General features: G+C 37.5%; 2 protein-coding genes across 2 annotated transcripts; one reads left to right on the top strand and one right to left on the bottom strand.

The window, feature by feature from the left end:
* The first annotated feature begins 555 nt into the window (after positions 1-555).
* Positions 556-8,949, top strand: LOC107272082 (transmembrane channel-like protein 3). The gene is made up of 18 exons (XM_025089359.1): positions 556-1,127; positions 2,083-2,401; positions 3,924-4,104; positions 4,167-4,344; positions 4,613-4,865; positions 4,947-5,135; positions 5,215-5,450; positions 5,536-5,727; positions 5,805-6,053; positions 6,133-6,202; positions 6,271-7,141; positions 7,207-7,313; positions 7,394-7,689; positions 7,746-7,925; positions 8,009-8,129; positions 8,211-8,364; positions 8,434-8,617; positions 8,684-8,949. Exons 2-18 carry the CDS (start codon positions 2,093-2,095, stop codon positions 8,919-8,921), a joined length of 4,008 nt encoding a protein of 1,335 aa, XP_024945127.1. The 5' UTR covers positions 556-1,127; positions 2,083-2,092; the 3' UTR covers positions 8,922-8,949.
* LOC107272090 (peptidoglycan-recognition protein LA) lies at positions 8,640-12,723 on the bottom strand. The gene is made up of 3 exons (XM_015748871.2): positions 11,607-12,723; positions 10,446-10,595; positions 8,640-10,347 (listed from the first exon to the last, which is right to left on the bottom strand). Exons 1-3 carry the CDS (start codon positions 12,187-12,189, stop codon positions 9,827-9,829), a joined length of 1,254 nt encoding a protein of 417 aa, XP_015604357.1. The 5' UTR covers positions 12,190-12,723; the 3' UTR covers positions 8,640-9,826.
* Between the last annotated feature and the right edge of the window lie 8 nt (positions 12,724-12,731).

Below are 12,731 nucleotides of genomic sequence, written 5' to 3' on the forward strand. Positions count from 1 at the left end.
ATCACATATCGTCTGCGCATGCGCGACAGATCAGTTATAGCAATAGAACAGAATAGATCGTCCATTAATTAAAATAAACGTTAATTATAAAAATAGTTATTGGATCAGTAAGCGCAGTGAAAAGAATTCAATTTAGATCATTAATACAATTGGGATAATTCTTTTAGGTTATATAAAATTTTTAATATTGGAATTCCGTTAAAAAAAATATTCGTATCTTCAACTGTTTTTATCAACCTGGATTAACGAATACAAAAGAATCTAGACGACATATTGAATAACGTGATTTATGGTTTCCTTTGGTGTAATATCCTTTAGCCTTATCTATCTTTCATATCACAGGACATATCGTTAACTCTGTAGATCAGATGTAGAAAGAAGCAATAATAAAATATATAAAACTGTTATTTAATAACGTGATGCTCGTTAAATCCATCCAATGTACCCATAGATAAATAAATATAAAAACCTTTTTTTCTTAAAAAAATTACCCAGCATACTCACACGAGCTCAATATTTTCGATGATTTAATAATTAAAAATTCAATTAGTAACAATACGGCAAATCTCTGTCTTGGATTTACAATATTAATTGTAACAACAGGCTTCCAAATCCGTAGTATTATATATTTATAGGTTATAGTACGTGTACGATATTTTCAATATTATTAATGAACAATGAAATAAAGAAAATCTGTCAAAGATAATACAAAAGGTACTGCCTCTTTAATTCAACTCCCTATTAATCAACTTCACTTCTGTATTATCTAATCGTAATTAATAAACGTCGCCGATCACCGTGGCGAACCTTCTTTATCATTCGCTTAAATGACATATTTACATGTGCATTACTATTACCGTAGGAACAAAGCAGTGAACCGGATGTGACAAGGGATAGGTGTGTCCGGTGTCACATAAAACATCGGCATCCACCCTCGTCCCCGTGCGTAGGTGGTAGCATAAAAAGGTACAGTGTCGAACCGTATGTGTCCAGGTACACATAAGTTAATAATGGGGATGGGATTCATTAGCGAATGTACCGGCTTGCTGGCAGGTTTACTAAGCAGTACTACGATACGTGAGAAGCGTCACCACGCACCTGGACAACATTCAATCTTCAGGATTCCCGTGAGTACTGTTTCGTTTAAACGTTCCGCCAGGTATACTTTTAAATACGGGACATCAAAAATATATCTGCTAATAAATTATACTAACTTTACATAAATACACTATATTTTCTTGCGCGTACACACTTAGTATACTAAGTACATGCATTATGGGGTCTTCGGGTGACCTATGGGCATTTTTTTTCTTTCTCTTGGTAATTAATTATACGCAGAGAAGATTATGAGTACAATTCTAGGGAATTAAAGCATCAAATATTACCAAGATTAAAATCGTGTTTTTCGAGATGAAATTCATGGGGATATACATGTTGTGTTTATATATCGGTGCAGTGTGGTTCCCTTGCATACCTGCACTTTGCATTTGATTATACTTGGAAATGCAGTGGAAGAGAGATTGCGGTTTTGAAATTCACGCAGCTTATACCATACACGGAATATAAATTTATATATGCATATTATATAAATTAAATATATATTAAAGGATTTCTGAGAGTGAACCTCGCGTTCACAATTAAAGGTCACTGGTGCGTTTGCGTGTCTCGTTCCGACCTACGGACTTAATTAAATGCTCTCTTGCGGTAGATTAGATTGAATAGTTTTTATTCTAACGAGTTAACGTTAACAACGAATCAAGCTAGTTCCATGCTTTAAACTGGGCGAGACTCCAGAACTCCCGAGAGTATCCTTCCGGTTGGCTCGAGTGCTCCTCCTGGAGTAGTTTCCAACTGGGACGTTTAAAGTTTCTCTGTTATTCGTCAGCGTGGTAGTTTATCACGATAACTTGTAAATTCGTATAAAATCAGTGGATGAATAGTCATTGAAATTTTTCCAACTCACAGCACAATATCCATAAAGTGATACGTAATAAAGACACTATTTAACTTTTTTTAATTAAAAATTAATTTTCTTATATAGAAATATCTGTTAAGTAGCTGCTATTATTTGATTTGCTTCAGTATAGCGACAATGGAAAAATTCAGCAAGAAGATTCTGTCAAAGTCACAAGAAATTTTCCCAGTGACACACCCGGGAATTCAGACACCCCAACCGGAAGTTACCATAGAATTAGTCAACCAGGAATCAGAGATGCTGGATTCCTTGGCACAACCAGGAACGAGCAGCGCGAAGAATTCGGATCATCAATTCAAAAGAGGAAGATCCGCAGAGAGAACGAGAAATAAAAAATCAAAGGAACCAGGAACACCCGGGATTCTGCGAGTAGACAGCACTCGTTCATCCCGTTACTCCAGTTCCATGCCGTTCTTATCGCCCCAGGTGCCGAACCCTTATTTCAACCCCAGACACTCGCCTAATCTAAACAAATCGGTGTAACGGTAATCAATACCACATAAATCCCCTAAAATCATTAAAACCCTATGGTAGCCATCTTGTCCCCATGATCAGGACTGACAGATATCCCTAGTAATTTTTCATCCGCAAAACGTACCTGACGTCCCACTGTATTTGAATCCTCGCCTGAGCGCGTATCCTCTGATGATCAATCATTCTCTAAGGTAGATGTCAGGGTTTTCAAACTGCTTTGTCGTCTCCAGACTGGCAAATGGACATCCCTCGTCCTTTGATATCACCCTAATCTTTCTATATATTATATATATACATTTACCTATATACATCCCTCACGCGAAAAGATGGCTGCTTCCTATCATAACACGTCGAAGGGGTGATTTTCGTAGGTTCCCAGATGTGGCGTGTAACACGTATCCAAAGGTGGGTAAGAGTGATTAGTTCCAAGTAAAGGGTGGGGTCACGCGAAGGATACGAAGTGTATATGGGCACGATAGGTTGTTCGAGGGTAGCACTAGGATTTCTCGCCACCAGCTGGGGTTTAAGGTGCGGCACGTCACACGCGAACTCGAGTGTTTCATCCCCCGTTTCTGCTGGCTGTTGACACCTCACAGGAAATGATTCTCAACTTGTTCTTTTCTTCGTTTTCCTTTGCTTCCACCCAAGCTCAAGAAGCCTATTTCCCTTTTAGCTTGATCCTCAGAGCATCCGAAGCATATAGATGAAGTTGGCTTGGACTTTGATGACCTAAGGTTAATAAAGTGTTACAATTTAAAAAAAAAAAAGTAAGGTTAGATTTCTTTTTTTTTGTCAAGCATCATGTAGTCAGATCATCAGTTTGATCAGAGAGCGAAGACAGGGAATTGTGGGAATATTTGTTTTTGTTGTTGATATAAAAAATTAATAAGATGTTTGTTTGTTTACAAAGAGCAAAAGTTGGGATCCTCTGTATCGAAGATAGGAGATATTAGTCTTAGCTTATAGGTATAGGCGCGGTTGGAGCAGAAGGGATGGCAGAAGTTTGCTTATACAGTACAATAGAACAAGTGGCAGTCAGTTCAGACTTAGCTTTCCTACTTGGACATTACCTCAACGGAAACTTCTTGTTGCGTTATATTTTCAAGTTATTAGAAGTTTCAACCGTGACCGAGTACTTTTCAATTATATTGAAACGGACGGGCGCTCACGACGGTCTATTAGCGTTAGAATCGAATTCATATTTCCCGCGCGTTCTTGTTGCTCGTAGAAAATTCATTCGCGATGTATTTGTGTTATTCGACGAAGCTCTTCGTGATTATTACAAATTCCTTGAAAAGTAGCGAGTTAATAACAAGTTTGCAAAGTTCCCTAGTAATTCACTAGATCGTAAAGTGCAGTCAAATTGGTACTGAATAATTACTTAATCGCGCAGTACACGCTAGATTCGTCACACTGCTAGACAAGTTCTGTCAATTCGGAATCGTTGTTGACATTTTCGCGTGTGCTTCTCCAGGTCGAACCGTCGTCGCCACAGCCATCGGTAGATCGTTTGTCAGTGACGTTTGCAATTGCGGAGGATAAGACGAACGTTAATAGCGAAGGATATAACGTTAATTTCAAAACCTCCAATTCTTTAAGTGAAGGGCCCACGATTAACAGTGGCGTAGAGATGCAGAGAATTCCTACGATTCCCGGTACGTTTGAGGTTTATTTTCATTAAGTTCTCGAAGTGTGAGACCTGAGGGAATATTTTCAGATACCGAGGACGGTGGTGAGGACGAGGATTATTCGGCGTCTGCATGCGCTATTATACAACGACGAGCATCTTCTCGTTGTCATACGCGTCGCAAGCGTCGATCCTCTTCGCCATTTAGTCCAGACGCCGAAGGCGCCCTGCGTCGTCGCTCATCAGCATTTACAACGAGTTCTGGCGAGTGGGTACTTGAACTCAATGACGTTGTATATTGAATCTTGATTAATTACGCATGACGATGCTGTGATTATACGAAATCGTATCTTAATTATCGCGGGGAGGGTTTTGAGTGATTATTCAAGACATAATTACTCCGTGGGGTACCGATAGGCAAAGCTTCTTGTTTAAATACATTGGTATATTTTACAAACTTGTACTTTTTTTAATGCTCTGATTAATTTCACGTATAAAATGTTATGTATATTATTTTCAATGTGGGATAATTTAAGGAATGTGTACTGTAGTACAGCGATCTCGATAGAAGATGGCGGGACGCAGGAACAAATTTTTGAAAATCTTAAACTTCACAAGGAAGTTCTAAGCGGCGTGAGGCAGCAACCATGGCCACTTCGACGTAAAATGAAACTCGTTCAGCAGGCGAAGTCTTACGTTAGGAGACATGAAGGTGCCTTGCAGGAAAGATTGGCTCAGAGTCGAAGTACTCGTGACGTAATTGCACGAGCTTCCATTTTGATTAACAAAGTAGGAATATATATAATTGATTAATAATTGTAATAAAAAAAGGTGTAGAACATAGTAACGTCGTACTTTTTATATTTGTAGAAGTGGCAATACTTTCGGCGGGAAATCGTGAATCTTCAAACGTGGTTAATACCTTGGGAACTTCGTATAAAGGAAATAGAGTCTCATTTTGGTTCAGCGGTTGCCTCGTACTTCATTTTTCTTCGTTGGCTTTTTTGGATAAATTTAGTTATTTCAGCCACCCTAACTACCTTCGTAGCTATTCCCGAGGTAGTACGAAATAAATATTTCTCAAACTCTTATATGTTTATTTCCTTAGAAATTTTTTAAATTTTGTCTTATGCAACAGGTACTAACGGCTAATCAAACTCTTGCTGGAGAGAGGAAAGTCATGTTACCGGAGGAAAAGCTTAAGTCAAAACATTTCTTGACACTGTGGGAATTCGAAGGGATTTTAAAGTACTCTCCATTTTTTTATGGATGGTACACAAATCAAGATTCTACTAGTGGATACAGATTGCCACTGGCTTACTTTGTGGCAAATCTTGTCGTCTATACCTACAGTTTCGTCGCCATTTTACGAAAGTACAAGCGAATCGATACTTCTTCATTTCTTTTTATTTTTCATCTTTCAGAGTGCACGTGTGTATTTGGCTTTCTTTTTTTGTAGAATGGCGGAAAATTCGCGAATGAGCAAACTCTCTGAAAAGGAAGACGAGTGTGCCTTCTCCTGGAAACTTTTCACCGGCTGGGACTTCATGATTGGAAATCCGGAAACGGCGCACAATCGAATAGCTAGCATAGTACTTGGCTTTAAAGAGGCGCTGTTGGAAGAGGCAGAAAAGGAGAAAGATGAGAGAAAGTATGTTAAAAAAGTCTCATGTTTTCTCCACGACAACTCTAAACGATTATTGACATATTTTTCCTTTATCAATTCAGTTGGAAAATCATATCTATGAGGATCTTCGTGAATATATGTGTCATGAGTTTATTGGCTCTGTCGGCTTACGAAGTGGTTGTCATTGTAGCTCGTAGTATGGAACCGGAAGCAGCTGAAAGCTGGTGGCGACAAAATGAAATTACTGTTATAATGTCATTGATTACATTCATTTTTCCATTTTTCTTTGAGATACTGGGTATCTTCGAAAATTATCATCCAAGGAAACAATTGCGCATACAATTGGCACGGTAAGGAAAACACAGATCTTGTAATTACCGAAAAATAAATTATTCCAAAAATACTAATTAAAGAAATTTTTTCCTCCAGGATAATGCTGCTCAATCTTCTAAACATGTATTCCCTCATATTTGCCCTTTTCGATAAAATCAGCAACATGGTAAGTCCAAATTTTCAAATTCAATATATTATACCTACAACATAAAATGTATTTCTCTTCATTTTTAGGAGGCCCAATTACAAAATCTAAAACCCAATTCCACCATCGCTCCTCCAATTTGCAGAGATACTTTAATACCATGCTACACTAATACTACTAATTCCGTAGTCACGCTATCCGCTTTGAGTCTTATATTATTAACAAACGTCAGTTCCACCGGTACGACTAATGGCTTTTTAGAAAATAATGCTAATGGTCTAAACAACGTAATTAAAAGTACTCCATCTCTTTATGATACAACGGCGTTAAATAGAAAAAAGCCAGAAAATTTAATGGACGCTCCTGATTATTTCAACGGGAATGATGATTATAACAACGTTGATTATAACAATAGCGATTACAATAACTATAGCTATGACATGAACAATGACGACGAGTATAACGAGTATTACGATCTAGTTTATGGAAATGCTACTACCGAGTATTACGATTCTTATTATTACGATGATAACGATACTATTAATATCATCGATACCACTGCAAAAATATTAGAAGATGATACGTACAACGTTACCACGTTCACAGAAATTATTGACTTCAATGATACTAGTACTTTCGATTACAACAGTACTGATGGTACTGAGACAATGAATGATTATAGTACGTTTTCTACAATCACTTCTCCCGTTACAACGAGTAGTGCTACTGATAGCAGTACTAATGATATTTCAACGAATACATGGACAACTCCTGTTGCCAAATCAACGAGCACTTTTGATAGTATCACTGATGAAGTAACTACTGAACTAATCGCATCGAGCAGTAGCACCCAAAGACCTGTAAAGGATACAACCGTAATAGAGAAAAGGATAGTAAGGTGTTATAAAAGATCATGCGAAAGTCCAACAATGTCTCCAGAAACGTCAATGGAGAGTACAGGTGAATGAAGTATTAATGAAGATAAAAAAATGAATGAATTAATTAATCCTTTAAAATATTTTTAGTCACAGTACTGCTAAAGTTGGATAATACAACACGTAGGGAGCTGCGTCGATTATGCTGGGAAACAATGTTCGGTCAGGAGTTAGCAAAATTAACAGTAATGGATTTAGTACGTAAGAATGACAGTTATGCTACTAAATAATTATATTCATTAATAGTTTCAATTATTTAAATTAATCAAATGTTCAGATACTTACGATATTGTCAACTCTCGGTATGGATTTTGCACGTGCAGTCTTTGTACGATTTATGAACAACTGTTGGTGCTGGGACCTGGAGAAACAATATCCTCAATACGGAGACTTCAAGATAGCTGAAAATATTTTACATCTGGTAAACAACCAAGGGATGGTATGGATGGGGATGTTTTTCAGTCCTGGACTGGCTGCCTTAAATCTTCTCAAGCTTGGTATTCTCATGTATTTACGTTCCTGGGCTGTACTCACCTGCAACGTGCCGCACGAAGTTGTATTCAGAGCGTCAAGGTATAATTATTCAATGATTTTGTGTAGTTCGATTGAAACATAAGTTATAATTACAGATCAAATAATTTTTACTTGGCATTGCTACTGACCATGTTATTCCTGTGCGTTTTACCTGTTGGCTATGCCATTGTATGGGTAGAACCATCCTGGCACTGTGGACCATTTGCTGGACATAGTAGAATGTACCATTTAGCCACGCACAGTCTGAAGAATGTCTTACCGGCAACGTTTCACAAGTAAATATAATTGTTTCATTGTTTGTTCTGGTATAACTTTCACAAGACTTTTTTATCAATGTTTCTATATAAACGATATACAGGTGCTTGGATTACATTGCTTCTCCAGGAATTATAATTCCGTTGATTGTTTTGATGGCGCTTATCATCTATTACATGGTATCTCTCACCGGTTCGCTCAGGGAAGCTAATAACGATCTTAAGGTAAGGTAGAGAGGTATTTTTTTTACATGAAATGAATTACTAGAAAGTATAAAAAGTAAGACAGCATTTCTGCTCGTACAGATTCAACTGCGTCAGGAGCGGACGGAGGAGAGAAGAAAAATGTTTCAGAGAGCAGAGAAGCGACAGGAAGTGCACGAGACGCCATTTGTGCGTTGGAAGAAGATACTACCGGTATTACCGTCTAGTAAATCTGCTGATATTGCAATTTCAAAAGGTCTTAAACAATCATATAATATTGAGTAACCTTAACGAAAATTAACTTATTTTTCTGTATACAAACAAGGCATAATCGGAAATGTAGTACTGGAGCACAAAGAACGTAAACGGTCAGCCACATCGGAAGCGGAAGAGGCTACGGATATAGAGCAAGACTCTTTACCACATGATCCTGCGTTGTGCCAGCAGGATCTTCTTGTTGAGAATAATTCAAGACACAGAGCATTGGTCAAACAAAGCTCTAATAACAGGTAATTAATAAATAAAATATAATTAGCCGTTGGGTTTTTATTAATTTTATATGATTTTATTGTCAGGAGTTTCTCCAGTGGATCAATAAAGGATTCTTTCGAGCAACACTCCATTGATTATGGTGTAATACCGGAAATTCGTATCAGCGTTACCGAAGTTGGAAACGAAGTTCCCAGCAATTCAAATTCCGGAAATGAAGCTCACGCGTCCGATATCCTTGGCGAATCTTCAGTAAAAAATGTCACAGTACTATCGGATAATAAAGATAAATCATCTTCGGCCAAGGAAGAAGCTTTGCAATGAAAACAACAGAAGCTCTTCAGATATATTGTATTACCTATATCCTGCGTTACGTAAGTACTCGCAGTAAGAACCTTAGACAGAATTGTGTACTTATTAATGACGTCGTCCTCAGAATGTAGAAAAGAAAAAAAAATATTATATACACGCAGTATGGTTGATAAAAAATTTCCAGAAGAATGGTGTTTTACAAAATGTGTGTGTTTACGTATTTTTTAGATATCACGCATGTAAAGAAATATTCATATATAACAATATGAAAATTCTCTCCTGAATTATTGCTATTGATGTATTTGCATAATTGTTTTACGATAACAACATGACATGACTTTGTTGCATTTAATGCAAATCTTTTTCGCTTATTCAAACGTTCTTCAAATAGTATTTACATAAGAGGAAAAGCAAATCGTTACGACGTCTTTGCTTTTTGTAAATTTTAAAAACTTTTCACATAACAACCGACATTGTTAACCTTTTTTAATCAGAATTGCTTACTGTCCCACAGAAATAAACTTGGGAATGTTCACATGACGTCTTATACTCTATTCCATTGTAATCTAGATTACTGAATGCTTAAATATATACAAATTGTTCAATTTACTAGATCATTGTTAACCCATCGAAAAATAACAATCATTAAACGTTACCAAACAGTGTACTATTATAAAATTTGAACAATCTTTCTCGAAGATAATACACATAAATGTGTACCCAAAGTGAAAAATCATTATGAAATGTATCCAATTTGATTATCGTACATAAACATTAAAGACTAGCATCAAATCATCAAAGAACACCCCCAAAAGCTTGCAGCAGATCTTACATTTCTTTTTGTATTCAAATAAAAAAAATCTAAAGTATCGACGCACAGGCGGTATACAGACTCTTGACTAATCGGTAATATCAACTTAACTTATCAATGTCCAGTGTGGCCAAGTTCTAATGATATTAAAAAGTGCATCTCCAGGACTTGTAGTCGGTGAAACTTGTCGATGTGCTAAAAGTTTATAATCGTCAGCAATGTATTTCTTCTTCACCCCAAACTCTATTAATTTCTGTGTCGCACGTATTTGCGCCAATGGCGGAGAGACGTTAGTGAACGTTCCTATAAATGCTATACCGATGCTTTTGATGTTGTAGCCAAAACTATGAGCGCCAGCGTAATCCCATCCGCGACCTACGTATGCCAAACCATCACCACCCGTTAGAAAATTATAAGCTATGTCCGACCAGTTTTTGGACTCGATGTGAAAGTTTTGTGCCAATCGTACAAGATGAGTGCAGGCTGATTGAGTGTCGCAGAAATTGGTTGCTGTGTGAGTTATGATCACGTATGGTACGGGGTGTCTTAACTTGTCCATTTGACTTGCTGGGGGTTGTGCCAACCATTCATCCCTTCCTACTGTCCTTACGCCATCGATAACCAATGCTGTGAAAGGATGCCAGATTAATATTATGACAATCATTTTCGTTTTATTTATACTATTTGCGATACTATGTACTAGGAATTATCATTTCACGTATTACCGTCGCGATTTATTGAGATCTCTGGTGTTTCCGGTACATCCGAACCACGTGACAGGAAAACGACGCTGATGGCTACCAAAATCAGAAGGACCAGCGCCAATGCAGACGCTATAGCCATGGCAGCGTATTTCTTGGTCCATAACCGGTGCACTGTGAAAATACAAATTTTTTTGTTTTTACATGTATTCCTTTGTGATATCTTTTTTTATCAAAAAAGTTTTGAATTATAAATATTCTATGGGACATTGTATTATTTCGTTCAGAATGGATGTTATTAAGTTGTCATGTGGTTTATTTATGATGAGTCTACCTCCTTTACGAGTCTGTAATTTTATTTTTGTTATACACGTAAAACCGGTAAAATACGGTGCACACGTTTAAGTTACTTATTGAAAGTCCACGTTAAAATTGAAGTATAGAATTTTTACATGCGTGGATGAATCGAGATCCGTCGATTCCGCTTATAGAAATAAATATACATGTATAGACGCTAAATTTTTTTTTAAATTCATTAAAGGATAAGGTAATATCTCCCAAGCAGTTCTGTCGGAATAATTTATGATGAGTCAATTTTTAAGAATACTTTTTGCCTATCTTCATACATTAAAGGATTCAAGTTCAATTACGTATAAAAAATACACATGTCGCTAAACATAAATATGCAGTCAACTTTGTCTATATAAGCGCTTCATATAGTCGCGTTTCTCGAGTTGTCATTTTTTAAGCCATCGCGCCAGGAGAGGAAGACGGGAAGCCATCTTCTTCTTCTTCGGGAAGCACGGAAATCACTCTTCTGTCTTTCGGCGCGAGTACCCGCTCTCTGTCAAACGTTTGGTCTATTAGAGCGTAGTGGGAACGGTGGGAACTCCCCAAAATTGTTCTCTCGCTAGCTCTCGCGTCTCAAAGTCTTCGGTGCACAATTTTCGAGTCGACTGTATATTATTAAATGATAGCAAATGAACCTTCATAACCAACATGGTGGCGAAGTCGAGTCAGATAATGATTTGATATCACGTATATAGCCATATTATTTTTATTGAGAAAGATGATTATTAAACAAGAGTCGACCCTCAATCCTCTGTTTCATTTGATAAATCCCTCGTAGGATATTTATATGCGTATATATATAAAACAATGGTGAAAAAAAGTCATTGAAGTTACCTTCTCCGTTATTACAAGAATCAGCCGAATTAGGAGTGACAGTGCTGGTACCATTATTGATGATCTCTGATGCCTCAACATCCCTTTGATTGGTTACTCGTTCATTCTCAATAACATCATTAACAGTACTAAAGTCTGGATTTGTGTATACAAACTGTTTGATAGTAACAGGTCCCTTGTAAAATGTTTTATTTCCCAAATTAACATTAGACGAATTTTTCACGCAAACATCACCAAAGTTGGGAGGCGGTTCAGGATTAAACTGACTGATACAATTGCTGATATGCTGAAGAGCTGGTACAGAAAGTTCAGTTATCCAGCCCTCCTCTGCCTCAGAATCTACATTATCGAGATCATCCTCTACGTCACTACACAAAGTCGAGCATCCTTGTGAATCATTCTCCAATGTATCAATTTCGGTTCTTGCCACAACACAAGCGCCATTCTGAATTCCAGAATGTCCTTGTATATCATTTTTAGGAGTAGTCACAAGATTCACTCGTGATGTCACCCTTTCCTTATCCTCGTCAGTCTGAAATCTGTCATCCTCCTGCTTCTGGTGATCCTGTGCCACCATCACCATCCCCACGACTCGATCATCGCAAGCTGTTCTTCATACCGATAAACACGTCAATATCAGAAGTCTGTATAAATAATCAGAAACATTGTTTCTCACTGTTTTCCTCTTGCGAAATTATCACGTTAATTATAAACTTCAATGTGCAGGACACACCTAGTCACCAACAGTCTTTGTTTTCAATTTTCCTCAGGAATTTTTACTTCGCTTCACTCTTCACAACCAATGTTCACTTCTTACTGGTTTCACGACTGAAACGTGTCTGACACAGCAGTGACGTCTGCAGACGATTCCCCCAATGACGTAGACAATTCAACTTTTCACTGAACTCCTTTTCCAATATATTATTTCTTATTAAATACCTTGCTGACCCATCCAGTGATTGGATCTTGCATAACGTTCTTTCGAATGACTGTGAGTTATACTGGTGGCGTTAATTGGCCTTTAGAATTAAGAGAAACAACGTGATTACTACGACGCACAAATTCCACAGGCTTCAGGTGCTGCGAACGTAGCGAACACTCCAATCTGTCTCCACGCCACTGTTG

This window comes from Cephus cinctus, unplaced genomic scaffold (genome assembly GCF_000341935.2).
Source record: "Cephus cinctus unplaced genomic scaffold, Ccin1 Ccin1_scaffold1109, whole genome shotgun sequence".
Taxonomy (NCBI): Eukaryota; Metazoa; Arthropoda; class Insecta; order Hymenoptera; family Cephidae; genus Cephus; species Cephus cinctus.

Excerpts from the sequence above, each read along its gene's own strand:
- LOC107272082 (XM_025089359.1), top strand. The coding sequence starts at position 2,093 with ATGGAAAAATTCAGCAAGAAGATTCTGTCAAAGTCACAAGAAATTTTC. Across the intron at positions 5,136-5,214 it reads CCTTCGTAGCTATTCCCGAG|GTACTAACGGCTAATCAAAC; the intron begins GTAGTACGAAAT and ends CTTATGCAACAG. Across the intron at positions 5,728-5,804 it reads AAGGAGAAAGATGAGAGAAA|TTGGAAAATCATATCTATGA; the intron begins GTATGTTAAAAA and ends TTATCAATTCAG.
- LOC107272090 (XM_015748871.2), bottom strand. The coding sequence starts at position 12,189 with ATGGTGATGGTGGCACAGGATCACCAGAAGCAGGAGGATGACAGATTT. Across the intron at positions 10,596-11,606 it reads TTCTTGTAATAACGGAGAAG|TGCACCGGTTATGGACCAAG; the intron begins GTAACTTCAATG and ends GTATTTTCACAG. Across the intron at positions 10,348-10,445 it reads GATCTCAATAAATCGCGACG|CATTGGTTATCGATGGCGTA; the intron begins GTAATACGTGAA and ends ATCCTTTCACAG.